At 44.0% G+C, this 25,843-nt stretch overlaps 3 protein-coding genes, 1 long non-coding RNA gene and 1 pseudogene across 10 annotated transcripts; 4 read left to right on the top strand and 1 right to left on the bottom strand.

Annotated features, from left to right (window-relative positions):
* The first annotated feature begins 504 nt into the window (after positions 1 to 504).
* LOC144245856 (arylamine N-acetyltransferase, pineal gland isozyme NAT-3 pseudogene) lies at positions 505 to 12,174 on the top strand (annotated as a pseudogene). 3 transcript variants are annotated; one of them, XR_013340763.1, is made up of 2 exons: positions 505 to 619; positions 10,154 to 12,174. The product of XR_013340763.1 is annotated as an arylamine N-acetyltransferase, pineal gland isozyme NAT-3 pseudogene, transcript variant X3 (transcript). The 3 variants fall into 3 exon arrangements; XR_013340762.1 differs by lacking the exon at positions 505 to 619 and adding an exon at positions 6,035 to 6,099; XR_013340761.1 differs by lacking the exon at positions 505 to 619 and adding an exon at positions 8,257 to 8,366.
* LOC110476354 (arylamine N-acetyltransferase, pineal gland isozyme NAT-3) lies at positions 510 to 4,307 on the top strand. The gene is made up of 2 exons (XM_021541228.3): positions 510 to 619; positions 2,408 to 4,307. Exon 2 carries the CDS (start codon positions 2,415 to 2,417, stop codon positions 3,285 to 3,287), a length of 873 nt encoding a protein of 290 aa, XP_021396903.2. The 5' UTR covers positions 510 to 619; positions 2,408 to 2,414; the 3' UTR covers positions 3,288 to 4,307.
* Positions 8,315 to 18,841, top strand: LOC110476355 (arylamine N-acetyltransferase, liver isozyme). 4 transcript variants are annotated; one of them, XM_021541230.3, is made up of 3 exons: positions 13,242 to 13,967; positions 15,007 to 15,095; positions 16,722 to 18,841. In XM_021541230.3, the coding sequence occupies exon 3, from the start codon at positions 16,727 to 16,729 to the stop codon at positions 17,615 to 17,617; it is 891 nt and encodes a 296-aa protein (XP_021396905.2). In that variant the 5' UTR covers positions 13,242 to 13,967; positions 15,007 to 15,095; positions 16,722 to 16,726; the 3' UTR covers positions 17,618 to 18,841. The 4 variants fall into 4 exon arrangements, with proteins under 4 accessions (XP_031361727.2, XP_021396905.2, XP_021396904.2 ...); XM_031505867.2 differs by lacking the exons at positions 13,242 to 13,967; positions 15,007 to 15,095 and adding an exon at positions 8,315 to 8,366; XM_021541229.3 differs by lacking the exon at positions 15,007 to 15,095 and having other exon boundaries at positions 13,736 to 13,967.
* Positions 18,842 to 19,052: 211 nt separating this feature from the next.
* LOC110476356 (arylamine N-acetyltransferase, pineal gland isozyme NAT-10) lies at positions 19,053 to 23,238 on the top strand. The gene is made up of 2 exons (XM_021541232.3): positions 19,053 to 19,159; positions 21,069 to 23,238. Exon 2 carries the CDS (start codon positions 21,074 to 21,076, stop codon positions 21,944 to 21,946), a length of 873 nt encoding a protein of 290 aa, XP_021396907.1. The 5' UTR covers positions 19,053 to 19,159; positions 21,069 to 21,073; the 3' UTR covers positions 21,947 to 23,238.
* On the bottom strand, positions 19,469 to 21,800 carry LOC110476358 (uncharacterized). The gene is made up of 3 exons (XR_002466400.2): positions 21,698 to 21,800; positions 21,395 to 21,553; positions 19,469 to 19,906 (listed from the first exon to the last, which is right to left on the bottom strand). It is a non-coding gene; the product is annotated as an uncharacterized LOC110476358 (long non-coding RNA).
* Positions 23,239 to 25,843: the final 2,605 nt, after the last annotated feature.

Here is a 25,843-nt window from a genome sequence, read left to right on the forward strand (position 1 = left end):
GCTGTAATGAGACCCACATGGAAATCTCACCGAGAGAAGGAAGCAAAGGCATCAGTGAAGTCCCTGTGCTGCAGACTGGGCAAAGGAGGTTACAGGTGCAGGTTGCTGTGCTGAAATCTTGCTGTTCTTCAGAAACAGTGCAAAAAGCTTCTTGGGCTGAGTTCCTGCAAGCTTTCCTTCCCCACATTTCCAAGCAAACAGTAATCTAAAGACTGGGAGTAAAAAACTGCATCACCTGAGCACATGCAGGAAGCAACTGGAACAAAAACATTTTGGTGACAACCTGATCAGGGCCCTGCAGACAGCATCAAACAAGTGAAAATGTGAAGCAGCCAGTGCTCTAACAAGAGCCAGGTTTGCACTGCTGCCGGCTCTGCTGGCTCGCTCCAGCTCTCTCGCTCCACCCTTCGGGGCTTGTCTTTTTTTTTCTGCTTTTGCAATCTGACAGAGGCGGGTGAAAGCAGGTTGAGGCAAAGAACATTCCCCTGAAGAGCAGCTGGAGAGCAGTCCTCAAGCCCTGTCTGCCTGTCTGTGCTAGGCAGAGGACAGCCAAGGCACTTGCTTTAGCCTAGAACACCCCAAGCCCGGAGGCACACTGGCACTGGAATTGATTTTCCAGGTAAGCCTTTTTCTTAACCCCCGGATCTCGGTAGCTGGGCGCTCTCTAAGCAGGAAGTTAAATCTGTCTGGGGACAAAACACAGCAGAAATGGTGTAAGGGCAGAGCAGGGAGCTCAGCTGCTCGCTGTTGTGGATACGCTGAGCAAGTCGGGCATTTGTGCCATCTGCCTCATTTCAGCAACCCCCATAAAAACAGCCCTGTAAGCACCCTCAAGAGATGGACAGACAGACAAACCCACACCATCCTTTTCCCTGTAAGTAAAAAGTTACTGCACACGTTCTGCTTCCTGTGGCAGAGAGAAAGGAAGAGGAAAAAAGGAAAAAAACTGGATTAACTGGGACACTGGTTTAAAATTCACACAACAAGAACTCAGCTTGTGCCAAGTTTTCAGAAATGAATAGAACTGTAGTTCTGGGAAAATCCTGGGGACAGCCAAAAGCTGAATAAAGAGAAGCTCCTGACTCTGATGCTCTTAACCCCATCGTGGCTCACTCAGGCCTGCTTGGATGTTGAGACAGAGCGGTGGCCCTGATCAATAGTCGGAGTTCTGTAAAGCCTCTATCCTAAAGGTTATGTGGGGACCCACCCTCTGCTTCTGCCAGGATATTACACCAAAAGGGAATTTTTCATGTTCTTTGTTTATGTACTGAATGTACCCTCCCTAAATCCCCATACAATTTTGGGTTTGCCATTTTTCATCAGATTGGGAGTATAATCCTGTTGAACATTTGGATATTTTTCTTTTGATTTTACTTTGGGAGTTGCGCACAGGAACTTGAGAGCATTTCTGGACCTCTTGGGTCAATAATGGGAAGAACATTGCTTCATATTTACAGATGTCTGAAATTTAGCAGTGCCTGGGGAGGAATAACAAGAGTACTTGGCTCCATCAAAATCCCACTGCTTCCATCAAGGGCTGGGAAGGCTCGAGCTGCTTTCCACCCTGTGTTTGTGAAATAGCCTTGCACTGAGCTCTCTGCCATACCAGAGGAGGGCAATGTCTTCTCCTTCACCCATGGGCAGCCACTCAGCAATGGGAAGATCATGAACAGAAGGAGCAATGGATCCCAAAGGATGATCTCAGAAAGTGTGAGGCCTCTGAACCTTGTTTAGGCCCCAACCTTGGTTTCCTCCTGTTGCTGGAGAAGGGCTGTGATGAGCAGGAATGGGGAGGCAGTTCACAGATGCAGCAAAACCTCTCCCCCAGCCTTTTCTGCCCTAAAAAACCCTTCTGCACTCCAGGCCACATCTGCTACCGCTGGCACAGAGAGCAGGAGCAGGTGAGACCAGCTCAGGCCTGGCTGCCTAAAGAATGAATGAAACACTGTGGCAGGACAGATTTGGTTGCAGAAGTGGCTCTGGATCACACTGCAAGAGTGGGAGGGTTTGTTTTCTGCTTCTGCTGTGCTGAAGCCACCAGTAAAGCAGTTCAGATCTGGAGAGTCTCAGTTGCTATAATTTCTTGCAGGGAAACATCACTGCTGCTGCTGCTACTGCTTTTGTTCCTTCCTACAGAGATTTGTAGCTTTGCTGGGCAGGAACTCTGCTGAAATATGCTTAGCACAGCTGGAACCTCTCATCACAGCTGTAAAAGAGGCAAATAAAAATAACATTTGTGCTCATCAGCAGCGTCTCTTTGGCTACTCTCAGCACTATTGCTCAGCTGCCTTTGATACAGATATTAGTCAAATCCTGCTCCTCTTTTGAGCACCCCATTATAAGGGATGGGGAAGAGCTTTCCACCTCCTCTGACACAGCCTATTATTTTTTCCCACCCTTCTCTCAGCGGCAGCATGGACATCAAGGAGTATTTTGACAGAATTTCTTACCGGGGTTCCCCCAATAATCCAGACCTGGCTACCTTGTCAGATATATTCCAGCACCACATCCAAGCTGTCCCTTTTGAAAACCTCAGCATCCACTGTGGAGAAAGAATTGAGCTGGACCTGGAAGTGATCTACAAGAAGATAGTGAGGAACAAACGTGGTGGCTGGTGTATGGAAAACAACTACCTTCTGTCTTGGGTCCTGAAAACTCTTGGCTATGACATCATCCTTCTGGGAGCAAAAGTTTATGTCCCAGAACTTGATGCCTATCCAGATGAAATCGATCATCTGCTTCTACAGGTGGAGCTTGATGGCAAATCCTACATTGTGGATGGGGGATTTGGGATGGCCTACCAGCTGTGGCAGCCAATGGAACTGATTTCAGGGACAGATCAGCCTCAGATTCCTGGGATCTTTCGTCTTCAGGAGGAAAATGGTACCTGGTACCTTGAGAAAGTGAAAAGAAAGCAGTGGGTTCTGAACCCAAGCACCTCGACTTCCCCAAATGTGGAAAATGAAGTTTGTCATCGGATTTATCTCTTCACCCTTCAGCCACGAGACATTGAGGAGTTCATGGGCTGCAATGTCCACCTGCAGACAGCACCTGACTCGCTCTTTGTCACCAAGTCCATGTGCAGCCTGCAGACCACCGATGGCATCCGGGCGCTGGTGGGGTGGAAACTCACTGAGATAAAATACGATTACAGGGACAATATGGATCTTGTGGAAATCAGAATGCTTGCAGATGAAGAACTAGAGAAAACACTGAAGGAGAAATTCAATATAACATTGGGCAAGAAATTTGTACCTGTTAATACGAGCAAGTTATCTCTGTTCTAACTCACTGCCTGAATTACAATTTAATTCAGTGGCATTACAGGCAATTCTTCCCTCTCTTTCTGACAAGCTTCCAAAGGTTAACCTTTCTCCTTCCAACTACACCATTGTAAAGCAGAATATTCTATCCTGAATCTGCAAAAATGTTTTCATCTCTTAGAAGCTTTTCTAAACACACCCAGTGTAGCTGGGCAGAATGATGGAGCTGTATGTCTTTGTCTTTATTTCCTGATGCTGCTCCTTGGGAAAATCACACCTGCCTCTTAAATGAATACTATATTATTTTGGGAGTGTAATAGACAGAAAACCAAAGCCATCCTGTGCTGATTTTCTCCAGTATAGCCAAAAGGCTGTTTGTTCTTTTTGCTCTCACATCCACAACAGCCTCTCCCATGGCATTCAGGCCATCCCACACCTGTGCAAACTCACCATGTGAGGACAGGTTCTTTATGACTTAGAACTGAGGATAAGAAATGTCAGTGACAATTCTGTGTTGTTTGAGACTTTGCACAGCTCCTGTTCTCTCAGTGACATAACCAAAGAGCAGCATTTCTTTGAACTGAAAGCATCTCCTGAGCATTTTGTTTGCTCACACTCAGCAGCAGAGTGCTGGGAATACACGTTCCTCTCCTCAGACACTGGGTGCTATCGCATGTTAATTATTACAGCTGAACCCAAACACATGCACAGAATTCTTTTTGTTCTACTGAGGAAGTGTTTGCAGTGATACTAATTATATTGATATAAGGAGGAGGAGGGATACCTAACATACCTAACAACTAAGATTTCTAGTAGGAGAAACTACTCAAATGTGACCCCTTTGCCCTTTGAGAAGATGCTTGGTGTTCCTTTGTGTACAAATCTTGGAAGCATTACAACTATGCACTTAAAATTAAGCAAATTGTAGTAGTGAATCACAATTAAATAAAAAAATTAGGCACTGTGAACTAGAATTATTTAGATTTTTTCCCCCTTCAATTACAGCATAAATACCCATGGAATAAAATAAATGTTGTTAATCACTGAAGTTGTCCTGATTATTTGTACATGCTAATATTTTCCAGCTAAGGTTTTTAAAAAGATAACAACACACTGAACCTTTTTCCCTTGTTGTACAGCATGTGCAGCTTTCTAGAACAAGCAGTTCTAGATTTAATAAAAGCTGCTTTTCTGCATGTTCAGAACATATTTCTTAGAGACATGGCAAGCTCCTGAAACCCGTGTCTTCCCAAATTCATTCACATGCGCTTGGCTGCAGGGGTGCAATATTTCTTTATAGCACATGAGGCCCCCCATCCTATGAGAAAATGAAATGTGGCTGTAAAAGGAGAGGCTTCTTGTGGGTGTGGATCATCAGCTTTCAACAGAAATGATCAGAAGAAATTGTCCCAGGATCTGGCTTGTTTTTAACCTGTGTTTTCCCCCTAAATTAGTGGGAGAGCTAAAGGAGCTAAACTGAGCAGGACAGCAGGGACAGAGCATTGGGATGCAGGTGAAAGTCCAGGCAGGTCTTGCAAAGCTGTGGAGCAGGAGAAGGTCCAGGCAGAGCCAAGAATGTCCATCCTTTGTGGGAACAAACATAGGAACCACCTGAAAAGGGTTGTGCCCATTCCTCTCTCCCTGTGTCAGGGTGTTCCCTGCACTTTGTGCTGCTCCATAGGCTTGGGGAACGAGTCCAGAGCTATACAATCCCAGACTTTAGGATCAGATTAGGGCATTGTGCCCCTTGTCCCGAGATGCAGCGTGTGGAGGGCAGGAACACGGAAGGGCACTTTTCCTTCTGCTGACTCACCTGGAGCCTGTGCCCGGCCCTGCCCGGGAGCTGCCCCTGCAGGGCACAGCTCAGAGCTCCTGCCTCCTGCTCAGCACAGAGGCACAGGGCACTGCTGAGCAGTGCAGGGAAACTTGCTCTTGGAAGGAAAAAAAACAAAAGAGGCTTTCATTTCAGTTTGCACTAGTTTGTTTTTTTTCCTTATCACTAACTTTGGAGGCAAATACTTAAAGGCACAGCAGGTTCAGGGAGCTCAGAGTTCTCCAGGAGCAGAATCTTCCCTTTTGAAGGACAGGGCTTCTCTTTGAACCCAGGGGAATTTAGGGAACTGCTTGACTTGGCAAATCTGACCTTGCTTCTTGGTGGGACTTGTGTCAGCCACAAGGAATAGCTTGGTGTGGTGGGATTTGTTCAAGAGCTCCCATCCCCACCAATAAATCAACAAATTCCTGCTCTGGATTATTCTCTGTCTATCATAAGTCACTTCCCACAGGGATCCAGAGCACATCAGTGTCAACAATGTAAAATCGGCATCGTTTTTGCACGAGTGCTTTGCTGCTTTAGCATGGGAGCACCCAGCAAGGTGCCTCAGACACTGAAGCCCCTGGGTGACCTGCAGGGTTGAGGATGGCTTTCTGGGTTATAACCACTTAGAGAAGTTGCTGATGATACCCATGCTTTGCACTCCTGGAGGGTTTCAGCTGTCATTCAGTGACTTGGAAGGTTAAAATGTCCTCAATATTATAAGCAGTTTGGGGACTGGATCATTTCCAGGCTCTCTGTGCAGCACCTAACACAACAAATTGCATGACAGCGATTTCCACACCTATGCCAGTACAAATAAAGCAATAAAACCATCAGAATAGAAAGTACTATTAAAGGAGAAACTCTCTCCCCTCTTTGGCTGCTCTGCTGGAGGATAAGGCTGTCCCTGACAGGCACTAAAGGCAGCCTGGACCTTTAAGAGCAGCAGTTGCCAGTGCAGCTCTTCCTGGGAACTTTGGAACAGTCCAGAGTGGAAAGCCTGAGCTGGCTGCCTTCGAGGTAAGCTCTGCGTGTCTGATCTTTAACTTCATCCTGCAGCTTTGGGTCAGGCCCGCTGGGAAAGCCCACCCCTGTGAGCCTGCACACCCTGTGCACAGCACTGCAGGAGCATTAGCAAAGCACAAACTACGGGAACCAGGGCGAATGGGTTTGGCTCCCTCTGGGTGAGAAAATAGCAGTATTTAAAAAGGACCCCAAAGTTCCCTGCAGCTGACCCTGAGCGAGTTCACATAAGAGAACATGGCAATGGTTCAGTTTTGCCATCCTATATAACAATAAATATTGTTACTTGTCCCAATAAATCTGAACTAGAAGCATGGATGGCTCTCCTCACATGATGTACAGAGACAGATCCACAGCATTTCTGGATGGTTTCCGTCAGGACTGGGCTCTGCCTGCTGGACTTCTGGCTTCTCCCTGTCAAAATGAAGGTCTGTGGGAAGAGCAGATCACCAAGTTCCAGACAGGAGTATGAATTTCTCTTTGTACTCATTTGGATCTGCCCAGATGAGCCTGATGAGGGCAGGTTCTCCTTTCCCTTCAGCATCTTATGGCTTGGGCATGGGTTTTCTCTTGTGGGGTCACACATGGGCCACTGATGGGATGATAAAGAGCCAAATTTGGATATGGGAGTGAAGCTGTGTAATGGGTTATCACAGACATCTTAGTTTCATCTGATTTATTAGCTCTGCTAATTATCCCAATAAATCAGTGTTTGAATGGAACTTGGCATTGACACTGAATGTAAAAGCACTGGGAGTACAGTTGGGGAGCTAACAGGGAAGATCAGCTACAGCTGTCAGGGAATGAATGAGACTTGACAAAATGCAAGTAAAATTGGGAGATACAAAAGCAACATGAAATATTTGGAGAGGATGGAGCTCCCCATGTGTTAATACTTCATAGTCACCACTGTGCCAAGAGCACCTTCACCATCAACAGCATCTGCAGGTGATTCCTGTGGGCAAAGACCAAAGGAGACACACTGCTGGCCCAGTGCTTTCTTACATTCCGTGACATTTGCTGTAATGAGACCCACATGGAAATCTCACCGAGAGAAGGAAGCAAAGGCATCAGTGAAGTCCCTGTGCTGCAGACTGGGCTAAGGAGGTTACAGGTGCAGGTTGCTGTGCTGAAATCTTGCTGTTCTTCAGAAACAGTGCAAAAAGCTTCTTGGGCTGAGTTCCTGCAAGCTTTCCTTCCCCACATTTCCAAGCAAACAGTAATCTAAAGACTGGGAGTAAAAAACTGCATCACCTGAGCACATGCAGGAAGCAACTGGAACAAAAACATTTTGGTGACAGCCTGAGTAGGCCCCTGCAGACAGCATCAAACAAGTGGGAAGCAGCCTCTGCTCTAACAAGAGCCAGGTTTGCACTTGGGAAGAACACAGTTCACTGTCCTGTAACAGTTTAAATGTTCAAGAAATGACAATAGGTGACAAAGACCATAGAGCAAATGTTATTATGGCGAGTTCTATCCTGGTACTCAGCCAAGAGTGCACCAGTTAGTTTGGAAACACCATTTATATAGCATTTCTCATTGCATTGGCCTGTTACATAATCATAAACAATTATGCATAGTAAGCTTTTCCCCCAAACTCGTTTATGTGTTCCAAGAACTGTTTAGTGTGACTCTTCCTTGGGCCCTCCTGTTTAGAGCATGCGTATTCCTTGGCTGTGGTTTTAGTCTGTTCCATTACCACCTCCAGTTTTTGGGCATTGGGCCACACTGTTTTCACATGGTGAATGCTGATAGTTGGCATATCTGTAGCAGGTGCCCGCATCATATGTTCACTGGATGTTATCCAATCCAAGCAGGCATTTTAACACAAGCATACTTATATCAGCTATTTCAGTACAATGTTCTAAACTTAATTTACATCAGAAATAAAAACTATATCTTTGCAGCAAAGTTACTGTAACACCACACATAAAAAAATCCATCTAATATTTACAAAAAGACAATATTGTAATACGTATCTATAACAGCCTGCTGCTGGCTTTGCTGGCTCACTCCAGCTCTCAGGCACCACACTTCCGGGTTTTCTTTTCTTTTTTTTTTTTTTTTTTTTTTGCTTCTGCTATCTGACAGAGGCGTGTGAAAGCCAGTCGAGGGAAAGGACATTCCCCGGAAGAGCAGCTGGAGAGCAGTCCTCAAGCCCTGTCAGTGCTAAATATAGGACAGCCAGCAATGCCACTTGCTTTAGCCTAGAACACCCCAAGCCCAAGCCCGGAGGCACACTGGCACTGGAATTGATTTTCCAGGTAAGCCTTTTTCTTAACCCCCGGATCTCGGTAGCTGGGCGCTCTCTAAGCAGGAAGTTAAATCTGTCTGGGGACAAAACACAGCAGAAATGGTGTAAGGGCAGAGCAGGGAGCTCAGCTGCTCGCTGTTGTGGATACGCTGAGCAAGTCGGGCATTTGTGCCATCTGCCTCATTTCAGCAACCCCCATAAAAACAGCCCTGTAAGCACCCTCAAGAGATGGACAGACAGACAAACCCACACCATCCTTTTCCCTGTAAGTAAAAAGTTACTGCACATGTTCTGCTTCCTGTGGCAGAGAGAAAGGAAGAGGAAAAAAGGAAAAAAACTGGATTAACTGGGACACTGGTTTAAAATTCACACAACAGATCTAAGCTTGTGCCAAGTTTTCAGAAATGAATAGAACTGTAGTTCTGGGAAAATCCTGGGGACAGCCAAAAGCTGAATAAAGAGAAGCTCCTGACTCTGATGCTCTTAACCCCATCGTGGATCACTCAGGCCTGCTTGGATGTTGAGACAGAGCGGTGGCCCTGATCAATAGTCGGAGTTCTGTAAAGCCTCTATCCTAAAGGTTATGTGGGGACCCACCCTCTGCTTCTGCCAGGATATTACACCAAAAGGGAATTTTTCATGTTCTTTGTTTATGTACTGAATGTACCCTCCCTAAATCCCCATACAATTTTGGGTTTGCCATTTTTCATCAGATTGGGAATATAATCCTGTTGAACATTTGGATATTTTTCTTTTGATTTTACTTTGGGAGTTGCGCACAGGAACTTGAGAGCATTTCTGGACCTCTTGGGTCAATAATGGGAAGAACATTGCTTCATATTTACAGATGTCTGAAATTTAGCAGTGCCTGGGGAGGAATAACAAGAGTACTTGGCTCCATCAAAATCCCACTGCTTCCATCAAGGGCTGGGAAGGCTCGAGCTGCTTTCCACCCTGTGTTTGTGAAATAGCCTTGCACTGAGCTCTCTGCCATACCAGAGGAGGGCAATGTCTTCTCCTTCACCCATGGGCAGCCACTCAGCAATGGGAAGATCATGAACAGAAGGAGCAATGGATCCCAAAGGATGATCTCAGAAAGTGTGAGGCCTCTGAACCTTGTTTAGGCCCCAACCTTGGTTTCCTCCTGTTGCTGGAGAAGGGCTGTGATGAGCAGGAATGGGGAGGCAGTTCACAGATGCAGCAAAACCTCTCCCCCAGCCTTTTCTGCCCTAAAAAACCCTTCTGCACTCCAGGCCACATCTGCTACCGCTGGCACAGAGAGCAGGAGCAGGTGAGACCAGCTCAGGCCTGGCTGCCTAAAGAATGAATGAAACACTGTGGCAGGACAGATTTGGTTGCAGAAGTGGCTCTGGATCACACTGCAAGAGTGGGAGGGTTTGTTTTCTGCTTCTGCTGTGCTGAAGCCACCAGTAAAGCAGTTCAGATCTGGAGAGTCTCAGTTGCTATAATTTCTTGCAGGGAAACATCACTGCTGCTGCTGCTACTGCTTTTGTTCCTTCCTACAGAGATTTGTAGCTTTGCTGGGCAGGAACTCTGCTGAAATATGCTTAGCACAGCTGGAGCCTCTCATCACAGCTGTAAAAGAGGCAAATAAAAATAACATTTGTGCTCATCAGCAGCGTCTCTTTGGCTACTCTCAGCACTATTGCTCAGCTGCCTTTGATACAGATATTAGTCAAATCCTGCTCCTCTTTTGAGCACCCCATTATAAGGGATGGGGAAGAGCTTTCCACCTCCTCTGACACAGCCTATTATTTTTTCCCACCCTTCTTTCAGAGGCAGCATGGACATCAAGGAGTATTTTGACAGAATTTCTTACCAGGGTTCCCCCAATAATCCAGACCTGGCTACCTTGTCAGATATATTCCAGCACCACATCCAAGCTATCCCTTATGAAAACCTCAGCATCCACTGTGGAGAAAGAATTGAGCTGGACCTGGAAGTGATCTACAAGAAGATAGTGAGGAACAAACGTGGGGGCTGGTGTATGGAAAACAACTACCTTCTGTCTTGGGTCCTGAAAACTCTTGGCTATGACATCATCCTTCTGGGAGCAAAAGTTTATGTCCCTGAGCGCAAGGCCTATCCAGATGAAATCAATCATCTGCTGTTACAGGTGGAGCTTGATGGCAAATCCTACATTATAGATGGGGGATTTGGGATGGCCTATCAGATGTGGCAGCCAATGGAACTGATTTCAGGGACAGATCAGCCTCAGATTCCTGGGATCTTTCGTTTTCAGGAGGAAAATGGTACCTGGTACCTTGAGAAAGTGAAAAGAAAGCAGTGGGTTCTGAACCCAAGCACCTCGACTTCCCCAAATGTGGAAAATGAAGTTTGTCATCGGATTTATCTCTTCACCCTTCAGCCACGAGACATTGAGGAGTTCATGGGCTGCAATCTCCACCTGCAGACAGCACCTGACTCAAAGTTTGTTTTGAAGTCCATGTGCAGCATGCAGACTGCTGATGGCATCCGGACACTGGTGGGGTGGAAACTCACTGAGGTAAAGTACAATTATAGGGACAATATGGATCTTGTGGAAATCAGAACGCTTGCAGAGGAAGAACTAGAGAAAATACTGAAGGAGAAATTCAGTATAACACTTGACAAGAAATTTGTACCTGTTGATTTCCCCAGGTTTTTTTAACTCACTGCCTGAATTACAATTCAATTCAGTGGCATTATAGGCAATTCTTCCCTTTCTTTCTGACAAGCATCCAAAGGTTAATCTTTCTCCTTCCAACTACACCAGTGTAAGGCAGAACATACTATCCTGAATCTGGAAAACAAATGGGTTTACACAACTATTCCTGCATTTCATTGTAGGTTGGGTACCAGTAATTTCTGCCTAGCTCAATCAAATCACTATCCTTCTATTTGTGCTTAGTGGGAAGCAGACTCAGCCCATTCCCTAATGTTTTAATCTCTTAGAAGCTTTTCTAAACACACCCAGTGTAGCTGGGCAGAATGATGGAGCCGTATGTCTTTGTCTTTATTTCCTGATGCTGCTCCTTGGGAAAATCACACCTCCCTCTTAAATGAATACTATATTATTTTGGGAGTGTAATAGACAGAAAACCAAAGCCATCCTGTGCTGATTTTCTCCAGTATAGCCATAAGGCTGTTCTTTTTGCTCTCACATCCACAACAGCCTCTCCCATGGCATTCAGGCCATCCCACACCTGTGCAAACTCACCATGTGAGGACAGGTTCTTTATGACTTAGAACTGAGAATAAGAAATGTCAGTGACAATTCTGTGTTGTTTGAGACTTTGCACAGCTCCTGTTCTCTCAGTGACATAACCAAAGAGCAGCATTTCTTTGAACTGAAAGCATCTCCTGAGCATTTTGTTTGCTCACACTCAGCAGCAGAGTGCTGGGAATACACGTTCCTCTCCTCAGACACTGGGTGCTATCGCATGTTAATTATTACAGCTGAACCCAAACACATGCACAAAATTCTTTTTGTTCTACTGAGGAAGTGTTTGCAGTGATACTGATTATATTGATATAAGGAGAAGTAATGAATCTTAATCACATACCTAACAACTAAGATTTCTAGTAGGAGAAACTACTCAAATGTGACCACTTTGCCCTTTGAGAAGATGCTTGGTGTTCCTTTATGTACGAATATTGGAAGCATTACAACTATGCACTTAAAATTAAGCAAATTAAAGTAGTGAATTACAATTAAATAAAAAAATTAGGCACTGTGAACTAGAAATATTCTGATTTCTTTCCCCCTTAAATTACAGCATGTATTCCCGTGGAAAAAAATAAATGTTGTTAATCACTGAAGTTGTCCTGATTATTTGTACATGCTAATATTTTCCAGCTAAGGTTTTTAAAAAGATAACACCACACTGAACCTTTTTCCCTTGTTGTACAGCATGTGCAGCTTTCTAGAACAAGCAGTTCTAGATTTAATAAAAGCTGCTTTTCTGCATGTTCAGAACATATTTCTTAGAGACATGGCAAGCTCCTGAAACCCGTGTCTTCCCAAATTCATTCACATGTGCTTGGCTGCAGGGGTGCAATATTTCTTTATAGCACATGAGGCCCCCCCATCCTATGAGAAAATGAAATGTGGCTGTAAAAGGAGAGGCTTCTTGTGGGTGTGGATCATCAGCTTTCAACAGAAATGATCAGAAGAAATTGTCCCAGGATCTGGCTTGTTTTTAACCTGTGTTTTCCCCCTAAATTAGTGGGAGAGCTAAAGGAGCTAAACTGAGCAGGACAGCAGGGACAGAGCATTGGGATGCAGGTGAAAGTCCAGGCAGGTCTTGCAAAGCTGTGGAGCAGGAGAAGGTCCAGGCAGAGCCAAGAATGTCCATCCTTTGTGGGAACAAACATAGGAACCACTTGAAAAGGGTTGTGCCCATTCCTCTCTCCCTGTGTCAGGATGTTTCCTGCACTTTGTGCTGCTCCATAGGCTTGGGGAACGAGTCCAGAGCTATACAATCCCAGACTTTAGGATCAGATTAGGGCATTGTGCCCCTTGTCCCGAGATGCAGCGTGTGGAGGGCAGGAACACGGAAGGGCACTTTTCCTTCTGCTGACTCACCTGGAGCCTGTGCCCGGCCCTGCCCGGGAGCTGCCCCTGCAGGGCACAGCTCAGAGCTCCTGCCTCCTGCTCAGCACAGAGGCACAGGGCACTGCTGAGCAGTGCAGGGAAACTTGCTCTTGGAAGGAAAAAAAACAAAAGAGGCTTTCATTTCAGTTTGCACTAGTTTGTTTTTTTTCCTTATCACTAACTTTGGAGGCAAATACTTAAAGGCACAGCAGGTTCAGGGAGCTCAGAGTTCTCCAGGAGCAGAATCTTCCCTTTTGAAGGACAGGGCTTCTCTTTGAATCCAGGGGAATTTAGGGAACTGCTTGACTTGGCAAATCTGACCTTGCTTCTTGGTGGGACTTGTGTCAGCCACAAGGAATAGCTTGGTGTGGTGGGATTTGTTCAAGAGCTCCCATCCCCACCAATAAATCAACAAATTCCTGCTCTGGATTATTCTCTGTCTATCATAAGTCACTTCCCACAGGGATCCAGAGCACATCAGTGTCAACAATGTAAAATCGGCATCGTTTTTGCACGAGTGCTTTGCTGCTTTAGCATGGGAGCACCCAGCAAGGTGCCTCAGACACTGAAGCCCCTGGGTGACCTGCAGGGTTGAGGATGGCTTTCTGGGTTATAACCACTTAGAGAAGTTGCTGATGATACCCATGCTTTGCACTCCTGGAGGGTTTCAGCCGTCATTCAGTGACTTGGAAGGTTAAAATGTCCTCAATATTATAAGCAGTTTGGGGACTGGATCATTTCCAGGCTCTCTGTGCAGCACCTAACACAACAAATTGCATGACAGCGATTTCCACACCTATGCCAGTACAAATAAAGCAATAAAACCATCAGAATAGAAAGTACTATTAAAGGAGAAACTCTCTCCCCTCTTTGGCTGCTCTGCTGGAGGATAAGGCTGTCCCTGACAGGCACTAAAGGCAGCCTGGACCTTTAAGAGCAGCAGTTGCCAGTGCAGCTCTTCCTGGGAACTTTGGAACAGTCCAGAGTGGAAAGCCTGAGCTGGCTGCCTTCGAGGTAAGCTCTGCATGCCTGATCTTTAATTTCATCCTGCAGCTTTGGGTCAGCCCCGCTGGGAAAGCCCACCCCTGTGAGCCTGCACACCCTGTGCACAGCACTGCAGGAGCATTAGCAAAGCACAAACTACAGGCACCCCAGGGCTGATGGTGAGTGAGCATTGCAAGGGCATTTTCCAAGTGCAACATCCAGTGTTTGACAGTTAAACTAACCCTTTATTTTGAGCCAGAGTGTATGAAAAATGCAGCTATTGACTCACAGTGTAACTTGGAATCAAACAAACAGTGTAGGCATGTGCAAGAGTATCCAGCCTTGGAAATCTCTCGTGATTTTTAGCTGAGAAGTACTGATCTTAATATTCAGCCTAATTACCCAAGGACCCAATGATCCCGAGGGACTGTGAACAGACAGGCAGAACTAACATCTGAATCCCACTGCCCTCGAAGCTGCAGGAACACTGAGCTAAGCTCAGCTGCTGCAGGGGCAGAAACAACCAAGGCTAAGATGTGTACTGAGGCTCGGGTTATTTGGCAGTGCAGTTTGGGAATGCAGACTGTCCCTTGGGAGAGGGTTTGCTCACTGCTGCAGCGGCTCTCAGAGCAGGAATGGCTGTGCCAAGGAAAAATCTGCCTCCATGGAGGTGAGGGAGTAAACGCTGATTTATGTGGATGCTCCCTAATGTCAGTGATGTTGTAGTGCAGCTTTATTATACTTAAACCTCTTTAAGTATTCATTGAGATCAGAGCACAGTTTGTCAGCCACCACAAGGCTGTCTCTGAAGCAGATTTTAAATTGATGAGATCAGAGAAGGGGCATCTGGGGAAAATGAGGCATGGGCAGGGAATTTCCCAATGTATTTTCCCAAAGCTTCACTGGCAGCGCCCCATGGGAGCGCTGCATGGCTGGATGAGGGGAGCTGGTTTTATCCTGTGCTTTCCCCATGTAATGGGGACACCCAGACCCAGGAGATGGGTTATAGAGAGGGTATCAGGCCTTTTGCTGCTGACCCAGAGCAGGGACTGATCTGTTTTTCTTGAAGGCAAATTCCAAGCATGTCAGACCCACCAGGCTGATGCATTCCTCTGGGCTCCTGCTGGTCACAGACATTCAGCTGCACACTCTCATGGGGTAAAGATGTTTCTATCTTCCTATGTAAAATTGCTGAAAGTGGGAATAGAAAGAAAAATGAGGCAGAAGACCTCAGGATGAGTCTGCCAGTGAACACATGTGCTGTGTGTTGGGAAGGAAATGGCTTTCTACAACTGTATCCAAGGAGATCCTGCCAGAAATGAGTGCCCTTGTCCTAAAAAAGGGATGTAAAAAATAATAAAATGCAGTATCAAAGAGACAGTACTGTTTTTTTCATGTAGACTCTTTGGGTCCTTTTGAAGTGATAATGTTTATTTCTTATTCCCTTATTGGGATGATCCTCTATCACATTTTCCTGTGTGTTTGTATTACCCAGTCTGAATGTTGGTACTAGTGCAGATCAGGAACAATACAACCAAGTCATGTGAGTTGTGCTGCTGTCATCAAGATTGGGTTAAAGTCTAGAGATTACACCACTGGATGTGCTCATCTGCTCAGGTGGGGGCACTTCCACCCATGGATTTGAGTTGGGATTTTCACAAGCTTTTGGCATGGACATGGGGTCAAACTGCTGGGGGGAAACAGTTGGACCAAAGCTGAGAATATTCAGTGGAAGGGAGTTTGTCCCATCTCATCCACATCAAAATATTTATGGAAAATCCTCCCAGGGAACGTTCAACCAGTTGAAGTAAGAAATCCTCAGACTTTCTGGAAATTAACATAGCTCTTAACAGATTGTGAATTGTTCTGAACAACAAATATCCTTGCATGGAAAAAAGCCAAATTAAATCTAAACTAAGGGCAAAAGAAATCCTTGCAGAGAGAAGATGAGTCACTGAATTAAAAGTCTTACAGGGAACCTTTTGTATCTTGGCCACACAATCAGTGCCAATGAGTGTCTTTCTGCTAGTGAAAGGGGATGAGAGACACAGACAGAAAACTGGAAAATATTTCCAACAATTTGATCTGAAACTAAAGCCTTTAGTTTGTAAAAGATGGTCAAAGAAACGAAAAGATTATGACTCGCCTAGTATGTACTTTTAGATCAAGTTCTTTGATCCTTAGGCTAGAAAAATTGAAGTCCCTTCCTTTCACAGTGAAAGCCCTGTCTAAACTCCTCAGGGAATTTTAAGAGATTAAGAAAAAAAATGATCTATTTCACATGGAAACCTGTCTGAAATGGTGACACACTGAGATGTTAATCCTAGTTAACTGAATCCATGAATGCAAAACCTTCCAGTTAAATTACCTGTGGGACAAAGAAAGAATTGCTTATCTGGTGCAGTAAAAGAAACAGTAAGATCTTGCTGTGACTTTTATGCTGGTATGGTGTGGCAGCTTTTCTGCAAACCTGTTTCTTGATTATTGAAAAAATTTGTCATGTGGGATCTTCCTCTGTGGCCAGAGATTCTGTTATGGCATGTGCTGTGTCTATCCATGGGAAAAACATCCTCCTGGTTTGAAGGCAGCCCCTGAGAGAGGGAGAGCATTACTGCCACCTGCTCCTGTTCCTGTCTCTTTTTAAAGAAATACTTAAAATTCTTTTAGATCCTCAATAAAATGGCCCAGACTACATTTGCAGGCTGGTTAACCTGTGCTACAGAAACAGGAATGAAACCCTTGACAGCTGCACAGCAGTAACTGGCTACTTTTCTGCTCACACAGGCAAAATGAACATTCAGGAGTATTTTGGAAGAATATCTTACAACAAGCCCCATAAGGATGCAGACTTGCAAACCCTGACAGCCATCTTCCAGCATCACATCCAGAGCATTCCTTTCGAGAACCTCAGCATGCACTGCGGGGAGGCCATTGAACTGGATTTGCAGTCTACTTACAATAAGATTGTGAGAAAGAAACGTGGTGGATGGTGCCTGGAAACCACCCACCTCCTCTTCTGGGCCCTGCAAGAATTAGGGTATGATGTCTGTATTCTGGGTGCAAACAGCTATGACCCAGCAGAGAAGGGATACACTGCTCAGATAAACCATATCCTGCTGAAGGTGGTGATCAAGGGAGAGTCCTACATAGTAGATCCTGGGTTTGGTGGTGCCTACCAGATGTGGCAGCCACTGATGTTGATTTCTGGGAAGGACCAACCCCAGGTTCCTGGCATTTTCCACTTCATGGAAGACAATGGCACCTGGTACTTTGAAAAAGTCAAAAGGAAGCATTATATTCCTGAGCACAGCAAGAATGACTTCCCTCATACTCCAGAACTGGGGAATATCCGAAAAATATATAGATTTACTCTCGAGCCACGGCATATAGATGACTTCCAGGAGCTAAATGCATACCTCCAAGTGTCTCCAGATAATATCCTTCGGAAGAAGTCAATCTGCAGTCTCCAAACCACCAGTGGGGTCCTTGCCTTAGTTGGATGGACCCTCACTGAGATGAAGTATAACTACACAGAGGACATGGACCTGGTGAACATCACAACCCTTACAGATGAAGAGGTTGAGAAGACACTGAAAGATAAATTCAATATAGTACTGGAGAACAAACTTGTACCAGTAAATGTTCGTGGCTTGCCACCTAATTTAGTGGATAAAATCTAATTGTAACAATGTGCTAGGTGGATCTTTAAATAGCTGAGAGGAAAATTCTAAAATTAACATTAATTACAGTAATCTCATTTTTAACTCGAGCTAGTCACAAAGCTTGGTAAATTCTAGCACACTGCTAATTAACTGCATATATTGATTGCATATTTTTTATTAAACTTCTCCTTCTTTAGAAACCAAAACATCTTACGAGCTCTGTTTTACTCATATGGAAATTGGTTTTTCACTCTTATTGCAGATATATTTTGTGGCAAATGAGACCAAAATTATGCAGAAGGAGAGGCTTTGTTACCATTTTGCACAAAAGACCTCTAACTTTTTTTGGCATTATTTCCAAGCTTCTCAGTGACTTTTACAAATTATGCACTTCAGTTGAGCTGAATTTGGCTTTTAAATGATGTAGAAAAAAAGAAAGGTTAAGACTTTCTCAAAACAAGCCACCATTAGGTTCTGATTAGCTTAAAAAAGTTGAAAGACTTAAGCCCTGTTCCCTTTTCAGAAATAAACTTAAAGTAAGATATTTATCCAAGGGTACCTAAACCCCCTTAAAATCTCTCTAATTTTGAGTACACACTTTTTCTGAGTCTGATTTATCTGTGTCTCTGAATTCAAAATAAAATCTGTAGAAGATGAGATGATTCAACAGTTCTTGAAAATCAGGCTTTTGGTATCAAAACTAGGAAAAAAGTTAGATCAATCTTTGCAAACTATAATCTAAACTTTTGGGACCATGCCTTCATGTGCTATCAAGAGGAGATGACAGTATTATAGATAAAAGTCTTTGTATTTATTACAAACAGTATTCTGCACAAAAGCTACCTTAAAATATGTGGATGCAAAAGAAATCCTCTGATATTCCACCTCCATCCAATGAAGGGGGGACAGGCTTGACCTGGGGAGAATTAAATAAACGCTGTGAGGATGCAGGAGGCCAGGTTTTAGAGCAGAAATGTATTACTTCATGCAAATAAATATTTGCCATGGCATTTGTTAGGTGTGGCAGCTCCACAGTAACTCCCTGCCCCAGCGAGGATTTGAACAGTTTGAGTAAGTTCCTATGTGGAAGAAGGGTCATTTGTGCGTCCATGGAGCTCAGGGACATGGAGCCTGCAACACCTGGCACCTCAGTGTACCCACCAGGGCACAGATGAACATCCTCCATTGCAAAGTGCTGGTTTGCAAAATAACAGTGTTTAATTAAAAACAGTTACAACGCCATTTGCAACTGCCGACTCTAATTATTTTACATAGAGAAGGAGTTCATTCTGGTCTTAACTAGGGGAAGGCATAAACATCTACTAATAGGAAGAAACAAAGTTTAATTTGCTCACGGATCAGCGAAGTCCAAAAATGTGAATTCTTTTTGGGTGGACTCTGCCCTTTCTTGGAACTTAAGATTCAGAAGCGAGGGCCAGCAGAGCTTAGAAAGACAACCCTCACAATCTGTATCCACTTCTGGCTTCACTGACTGCTGCCCCTCTAATAAACTACCCAGAAACTGAATACCTCAATAAATAAAAAGGGATCTCATAAGAGGTAAGTTTATTTTCTTAAAAAACCCCTCCAAAGAAAGATACCAAAACCCTGGTTTCTTTATCATGGTAAAGGTCATGGACAATAATGTAAGCAACATTCTCTAGGAGAAATGTTCTAAAATGTGTGCATATAAAGCTAAAATATCACCTGCTAAACAGGGGCAGTTAAAGGGCAAAACAGTGATATGCAATTTCAATTCTTGTACCTTTCACTCTTCAGGAGAAGCTTCACTTCACTATAAAATAGATTCTTTTGTTTAGGTACAATAGTAGATATAAATTTAGAACTGGCACTTCTTGTTGGAAGTCGTGCTTTTAGATACTTAAATTTATTTAAAAGTATTGCAAGTGCAAAGGAAGCAAAAGTTCAGTCTAATAATCAATAGATTCTGCTTTAAGGGAGTAAGATTACAGCTCTTTAAAAAGAACTTAAAAAAATTACAGATTCTGGGTTGTGCAACCCAGAAGTCCATGTGCTGATGTATTAGGATAAAGAAGATAACACATTTTCAAAAGTGGAATTGCTGATACTGTGTATAGTCCTGGTAAGGAATAGTTTTGTATGAACATCTTCATTTGCACCTTTAATATTCTTCTGCTAATGTTTTTCTCTACATAAATCATAACCACATTTGTGGGACAACCTAGTCAGTACCTGCCTTTTCATCTGGTCTGCTCACATTTCAAAAGAACAGTGACTTTCATCTCCTGCAGTCCAGATCTAGTGCTGATCAAGCATATTACGGAGCTGCAGAAAGAAACAAATAACACAAACTTGAGAACTGGCTTTATACTGGTGTGATCTATTTAGCATTCACAGTCAGAGTGATAGGATCAGATATGCTCAGATTCTGCAAATCAAAAGTGCCATGACTTTTATGTTACAGTTAATAAATACTACCTTGAACATATCCTCCAACAATAAGCACATCACTGGAAGTTAAATTCCTCTCTGTAGCAGGTAATGTGTAGTTTTTGCTGGTGCTCTCCATTAACTTGGGACAGTGAATGGTGTAGAGCTGCTTCCACACCATGAATATGCACAGCATGAATCTGCCACTGAGAATCATCTCGAGAAATTCTAGTTTGCAGTAAACATTCAATAGTTCACTGCTGAGTTAAAGAATTGGTGAGTTTTGAGAAAGCTGAGGATGAGAAAAAGTAAAGCAGCCCCTGTTCATTTTCAGGGTGGCCTGTGAGACACAGGGCACAGGAGGGAATGGAGGTGTGCTCCTTGTCTTTTAGGCCACTCACTGCCCTCCATTCAGATCCATTATTCCAACACCAAAATGAGTTTCTACAACACTCTGAGCAGATACAAGACTCTCAGAGTTTTTTCAGTTATAATTATCTGAATAAAGCTTGTTACTTTACTTTTCATGTTGTAAGTGGTGGAAGAGCAACATGTACTGAACGAGAGATTCATTTACTGTCACGTCCATCAGTGGCAGACTCATGAAAAGAACGTGAATCCTGGCTCAGAACATCTTCCCTCCCACTGGCAGATGACACTGCCTCCCCCAGTGACTGCCTCAGTCCTGTCACTGAGCAGTGGCTTCGGACCATTTCTCATGAACCCTTGTACACACTCCCCAGCAAGATCTTACATTTCTTCTTAACCCTGCTGTTACAATGCAAATACAACAAATCCTCATCTCCCAGCCGCCTCGTATGAAACTGAAATGGCATCAGCTGTTTGCCAGAGGGATGACTCTAAGACAAAAGCAAACCCTCATGTGCACTGCTCTTTGCTCAGGGAACCATTTGATAGGAATGCTTGTTTCCTTTAAAAGCTGTTCTGATGAGGTTCAGTAGATTAAAGAATCTTTGCTGGCAGAGCCAGGGCAGCTTCTCACAGTGTCATAAATCACTGATGTAAAGAAACCAAAACACAATTCCTTCCTTTACAGGTGAGATGAACCTTGAAGAGTATTTTGCAAGAACTGGCTATAAAGGCTCCACTGAAAAACAAGATTTGGAAACCTTAACCGATATATTCCAGCATCACATCCGTGCCGTTCCCTTCGAAAACCTCAGCATCCACTGTGGGGAGAAAATTACTTTGGAGTTGGAACACGTTTACAACAAGATTGTGCGGAGGAAGCGGGGTGGCTGGTGCATGGAGAACAACCAGCTGCTGGGCTGGGTGCTGAGGGGCCTGGGGTATGAGACCAGCTTCCTGGGAGCCTACGTGTTCAACCCCCACCAGAACGCCTACGCCACCCTCATGACCCACCTGGTGGTAAAGGTCGTCATCGATGGCAAAGCCTACGTCGTTGATGGAGGCTTCGGGGTGTCCTACCAGATGTGGCAGCCCATGGAGCTCGTGTCAGGGAAAGACCAGCCCCAGGCTCCCGGCGTTTTCCGCTTCACAGAGAAAAACGGTGTCTGGTACCTGGAGAAAATGAGACGGAAACAATACATCCCCAATCAGAGCTTCTCCAACTCTGATCTGCTGGAGAAAAAAGAGTGTCGCAAAGTTTATATGTTCAGCCTTGAGCCACGGACAGTGGAAGATTTCCGCTTCCAGTGCACATACCTCCAGACATCTCCAGATTCCCTCTTCACAAAGAAGTCCATCTGCACCCTCCAGACAACCGATGGATTCCGAGCGCTAATTGGGTGGACGCTCACTGAGACCACGTACAACTACAAGGAAAACATGGATCTGGTGGAATTTGTAACTCTTGAAGATGAAGAGGTGGAAAAAACCCTCAAAGAGAAATTTAACATCACCCTAGAGAGAAAACTTGTCCCCATTAATGTTAAAGGATCTTACACAATCTAGATGGCCAGGTAAACCTACAGTAATGCTATGTGTGTACAGCAGCTTCCACTGTCTGTGCAATCCCTACTGCAAGGTTATGGGATTCTTTTCCAGGTGACTGAAGGATATATACATTAGTATGAGATTAATGTGAATTTCACTTTGGAAAAAATCAGGAATTTAAGACTCTTGAGTTGGTTAGGTAAAATTATTTGCTGGGAGATGACTGCTGTTCAATTTTTGGCACAAATGTAGGATTTGATTTGAATCTGGTTATAAGCTTGGGTAAGAAATATGTTTGGGGAATTTTGGACTGCCTGTAGCACATAAGTATGGATTATTAATTGTGATATGCTGCCAACACACTTTCTAAGGTTATTATAGGGAGACAAGTAATCTGTGAGCATTTAGACAATGAAGTACACATTTAAAACTTCATTTTTCATAAGATCCAACCACTCACAGCTCATCTAATTCCTCTTCCTTTAATATGAGTAAAACACTGTCATATTGGAAAGGAGCATTAAGAGGCATAATTCTTTCACCATCATCCTTAGACAAACCATAGTACAAAATGAAAATCATCACCATGTGCATCCCTCCAGTCATTACTCCAGTAAACTGCCCCAAGTAATTTTTGGTATGAAGCTATTCTTCTGGTGATGAAAATTCTATATATTGCAGTGGCTGATGGGCTCTAAGGACATAACTACTAAGCTTTGTTTCTGAGATATAATCATCCTATGAACTATGACTGGTACTTAAATGTCACAGGTGGCTTAGATTTACTTTTGTCACAAAAGGGGTGGAAATTCTGTACTTTTAGGACTGCATTATATTTGTATATGAAGCTAAGCCCACTATACTCTTAATTTTGTTCTGCAAACGTGAGTATCCATATGGCTGTCCTGAATGGGTACCCCTTAGCACAGGAGCTGTAGTGCCATTAGTATTTGTTCATCTCTATCAAAGTGAAAAAAACAACCCAAGGAGACACCCAAATCTAAAGGAAACCTTTTCTTTTTTCACAATCGTGTTTCCTAATTTTCCAGAAAATGCTCTTCCTTCTACCATGGTTCTCTGAAAAAGCCCAGCCAAGGAAACCACTAAGAAAGGGGAAACATTCTTAAATGCATCAAAAAAATAGCAGAAACATTGAAAAACACTCTTTCTCCCCAGTCTGTAATAAGCCTGAGTATCAGTCAAATGTTGATTCCTCCCACAGTCTTTTTGCTCAAAGACATCATCTGATCATTAATCTCAGAAATGCTGTAAGTGTATACCTGAAAATAAATAAAAGGAAAATAAAGACATTATAAGTTGTTTTAGGTACAGCTGTCCCCAGCAGCACTGACTCCTACACACCCCATCTGTGAGGGCTGCTCACTCATGCTGATCTGTTGGCCAACCCTGCCCACCTCAAACTTCTTAGGATCACAGGATCACTGAGGTTGGAAAAGCCCTTTAAGATCATAGAGTTCAACAATCAGCCCAACATCACAACCATGTTCACCGTTAAACTGTCCTCAGGTGCCACTTCCAGGGATAGTGACTCCATCACTGTCCTTGGAAGTCTTCCAGTCCTTTCCAACCCTGTGAAAACATTTTCCTAGTATCTAATCAAAATCTTCCCTGGCATAATTGGAGGCCATTTCCTGACATCCAGTCACTTGTTACCTGTTCCGTGGAACCTGTTACCTGACACTTCTGGACCTACACAGGCCAGTATCACAGGCAGTGTTGGAGATGGTGAGTTCTTACAGGTTTGTAGGATGAAGAGGTCATAGGCTGAAGATGGTCACTGAAGAGGAGGCCCAGGAGGTGCTTGGCTTGGCATCCAGCAGCTCTGGTTTTATTCTGGTGTGTGCCAGCCCTTTGTGTGACCGGCTGTGGTGGCAGCTCGTGGCCTCGGTACACAGACAGTTACAGGGATGAGACACTGAGAGCCACGCAAGAGGTGACACGGGACACTGAAAGATCTTACTGAGGCCAGAACACAGCTTTTCTTTTAATAATGTAATTATGGAATTTGTTCAGTAATTTGTGTTTAGTTATTCCCTCGTAATAATGTCCCATTAAGGGTTTTTACCCCTTTTTAATAATTGATCACAGCAAGGTGCTCCTCAGGTCCTCAGGGAACATTATGAGCTTCGAAACACTGACCACCTCCATTCTATCTGATGGGATTCTCATTTACCCAGCTCACCAAACCACATTTCTCTGTGCCAGCAACCACAGCTGTTTTCTTGAGGACAGCCATTAACAGTGTGGTTATTTTGCCTCCCAGTTTCCCTAGAGGTTTTCCTGCTGTTGCTCCCAGGTAAAATTGCTTGGATTTTGGTATGCAAGAGTGTCTTGGGGATCAATGGGCTCTTATCAGCATTTAACTGAACCTGCAGTGATGGGACTCATCCAGCTACCCCTTCTACTGTTTGGTTCTTACCAAAGATCTACAGAGCTGCTGGTGATTGAGGTTCCAACCATCTCCCTGACTCCCATCTGTTAATTTCTCATCTTCATGTGACAATTACAAGCAGGTCCTCACTGAGAGACATGAAATCACACAAAGAAATGTCAACACATACAGCTAAGAAACAGTTTCACAGTTTAACTAAAGCTCCCCGAAAGCTGATGAAAACAGGTTATTGAGGTGTGAATGCCAGGCCTGAAATCCCTCAGAGGTTTGAGATGAGAATGGTGTAAAACCAAACAACCCTGAGGCCTCATGCTGGGGTTCCATTAGCAAGGCAGTATTGTGGAAGCTGATGTTCTCCCAGCCTGAAAAGAAAACAAACCACCAAGTCCTTGAAGCATCAGCTCTCACAGAAACTTGGATTCATGTGGTAAGGAACTGTGGGATGGCTGCCATCCTTCCCTACCACAATGCTTTATTAGCATTCTCAAAGAAGGCTTTAATGAGAGCCTAAGTGATTTTGCAGTTTTAGTTGTGGACTATTGTTCAAATGAAGCAAAACAAAAATGGTGAGAAACCACCCCCTCCGCCCCCAGACTCATCCAATTCCAAATACAATTTAAAAGTATGGAATTCCAATAAAGAGAAAGACAAACAATTTCTTTTAAAGTCTGAATGCTGAATGAAGTCCCAGAACCCCAGCCCAGCTGCCTGTTACACACACAGGCAATGGCCAATGGCAACGACAGCCACTCATGGTTGTAGCATTGCATAATGGAGAGTCTCATTAGAGAACAAGTCACAGAGCACAAGAAACATGGTTCAAACTCCACAGCATCATTGAACATCCTGCCCCTCCCCAAGAACCAAAGTTTAATCAGCTCAAGCATTACTAAATTCACACTGGATAGCTCACTTCAGTTGGACTCTGGTCCTGGACATGTTAAGATCCAATAGTAAGCAAAATAGAAGTAAAAGAGAAACATCAGCAAGAAAAAGTTGTTCAATACTCCCATATTTTAAGGCCCAGTAGTTATTACAAAATAAGCACCATCAGCCTGCCAAAGGAAGGGACTTCACATGACAAGGGACAGACATACGTGAGCTATCAGTGAGCACCACCTAAAACCACACTTCAGGGTCACAGGCATGAACACTTCTGCTGTCTGGTAACAATTTACCAGTTTGCAGATAGCAATTTTCTTTAATAAAAACATTACTTACCCAACTTGCTTTTTCAAAGAAGTGCTTCATTTAGAAACATGACCACATGGGCAAGTTCTATAGCTTAGGAGCTTGCACATAAAATGTACTGGCGTCCGTGTCAGAGCTAAGAAAGCCTGAATCAATGCAGGTTTCTTTACAAATATTTCACTGCTACGCTTACACCTCTGTCAAGAGTAGTTCAAGCACAGATTTTATACAGAAGAATGTTTCTACCTCAGATAGGAAGCTTGAGTTGGACTTAAATCCATCCATAAATGTATTTATACCATTGGAAATGC

The sequence above is a fragment of the Lonchura striata genome, chromosome 13 (genome assembly GCF_046129695.1).
Source record: "Lonchura striata isolate bLonStr1 chromosome 13, bLonStr1.mat, whole genome shotgun sequence".
In the NCBI taxonomy this organism is placed as follows: Eukaryota; Metazoa; Chordata; class Aves; order Passeriformes; family Estrildidae; genus Lonchura; species Lonchura striata.

Bases quoted from the DNA above. Each gene is read 5' to 3' on its own strand.
- LOC110476356 (XM_021541232.3), top strand. From the start codon at position 21,074: ATGAACCTTGAAGAGTATTTTGCAAGAACTGGCTATAAAGGCTCCACT.
- LOC110476355 (XM_031505867.2), top strand. From the start codon at position 16,727: ATGAACATTCAGGAGTATTTTGGAAGAATATCTTACAACAAGCCCCAT.
- LOC110476354 (XM_021541228.3), top strand. From the start codon at position 2,415: ATGGACATCAAGGAGTATTTTGACAGAATTTCTTACCGGGGTTCCCCC.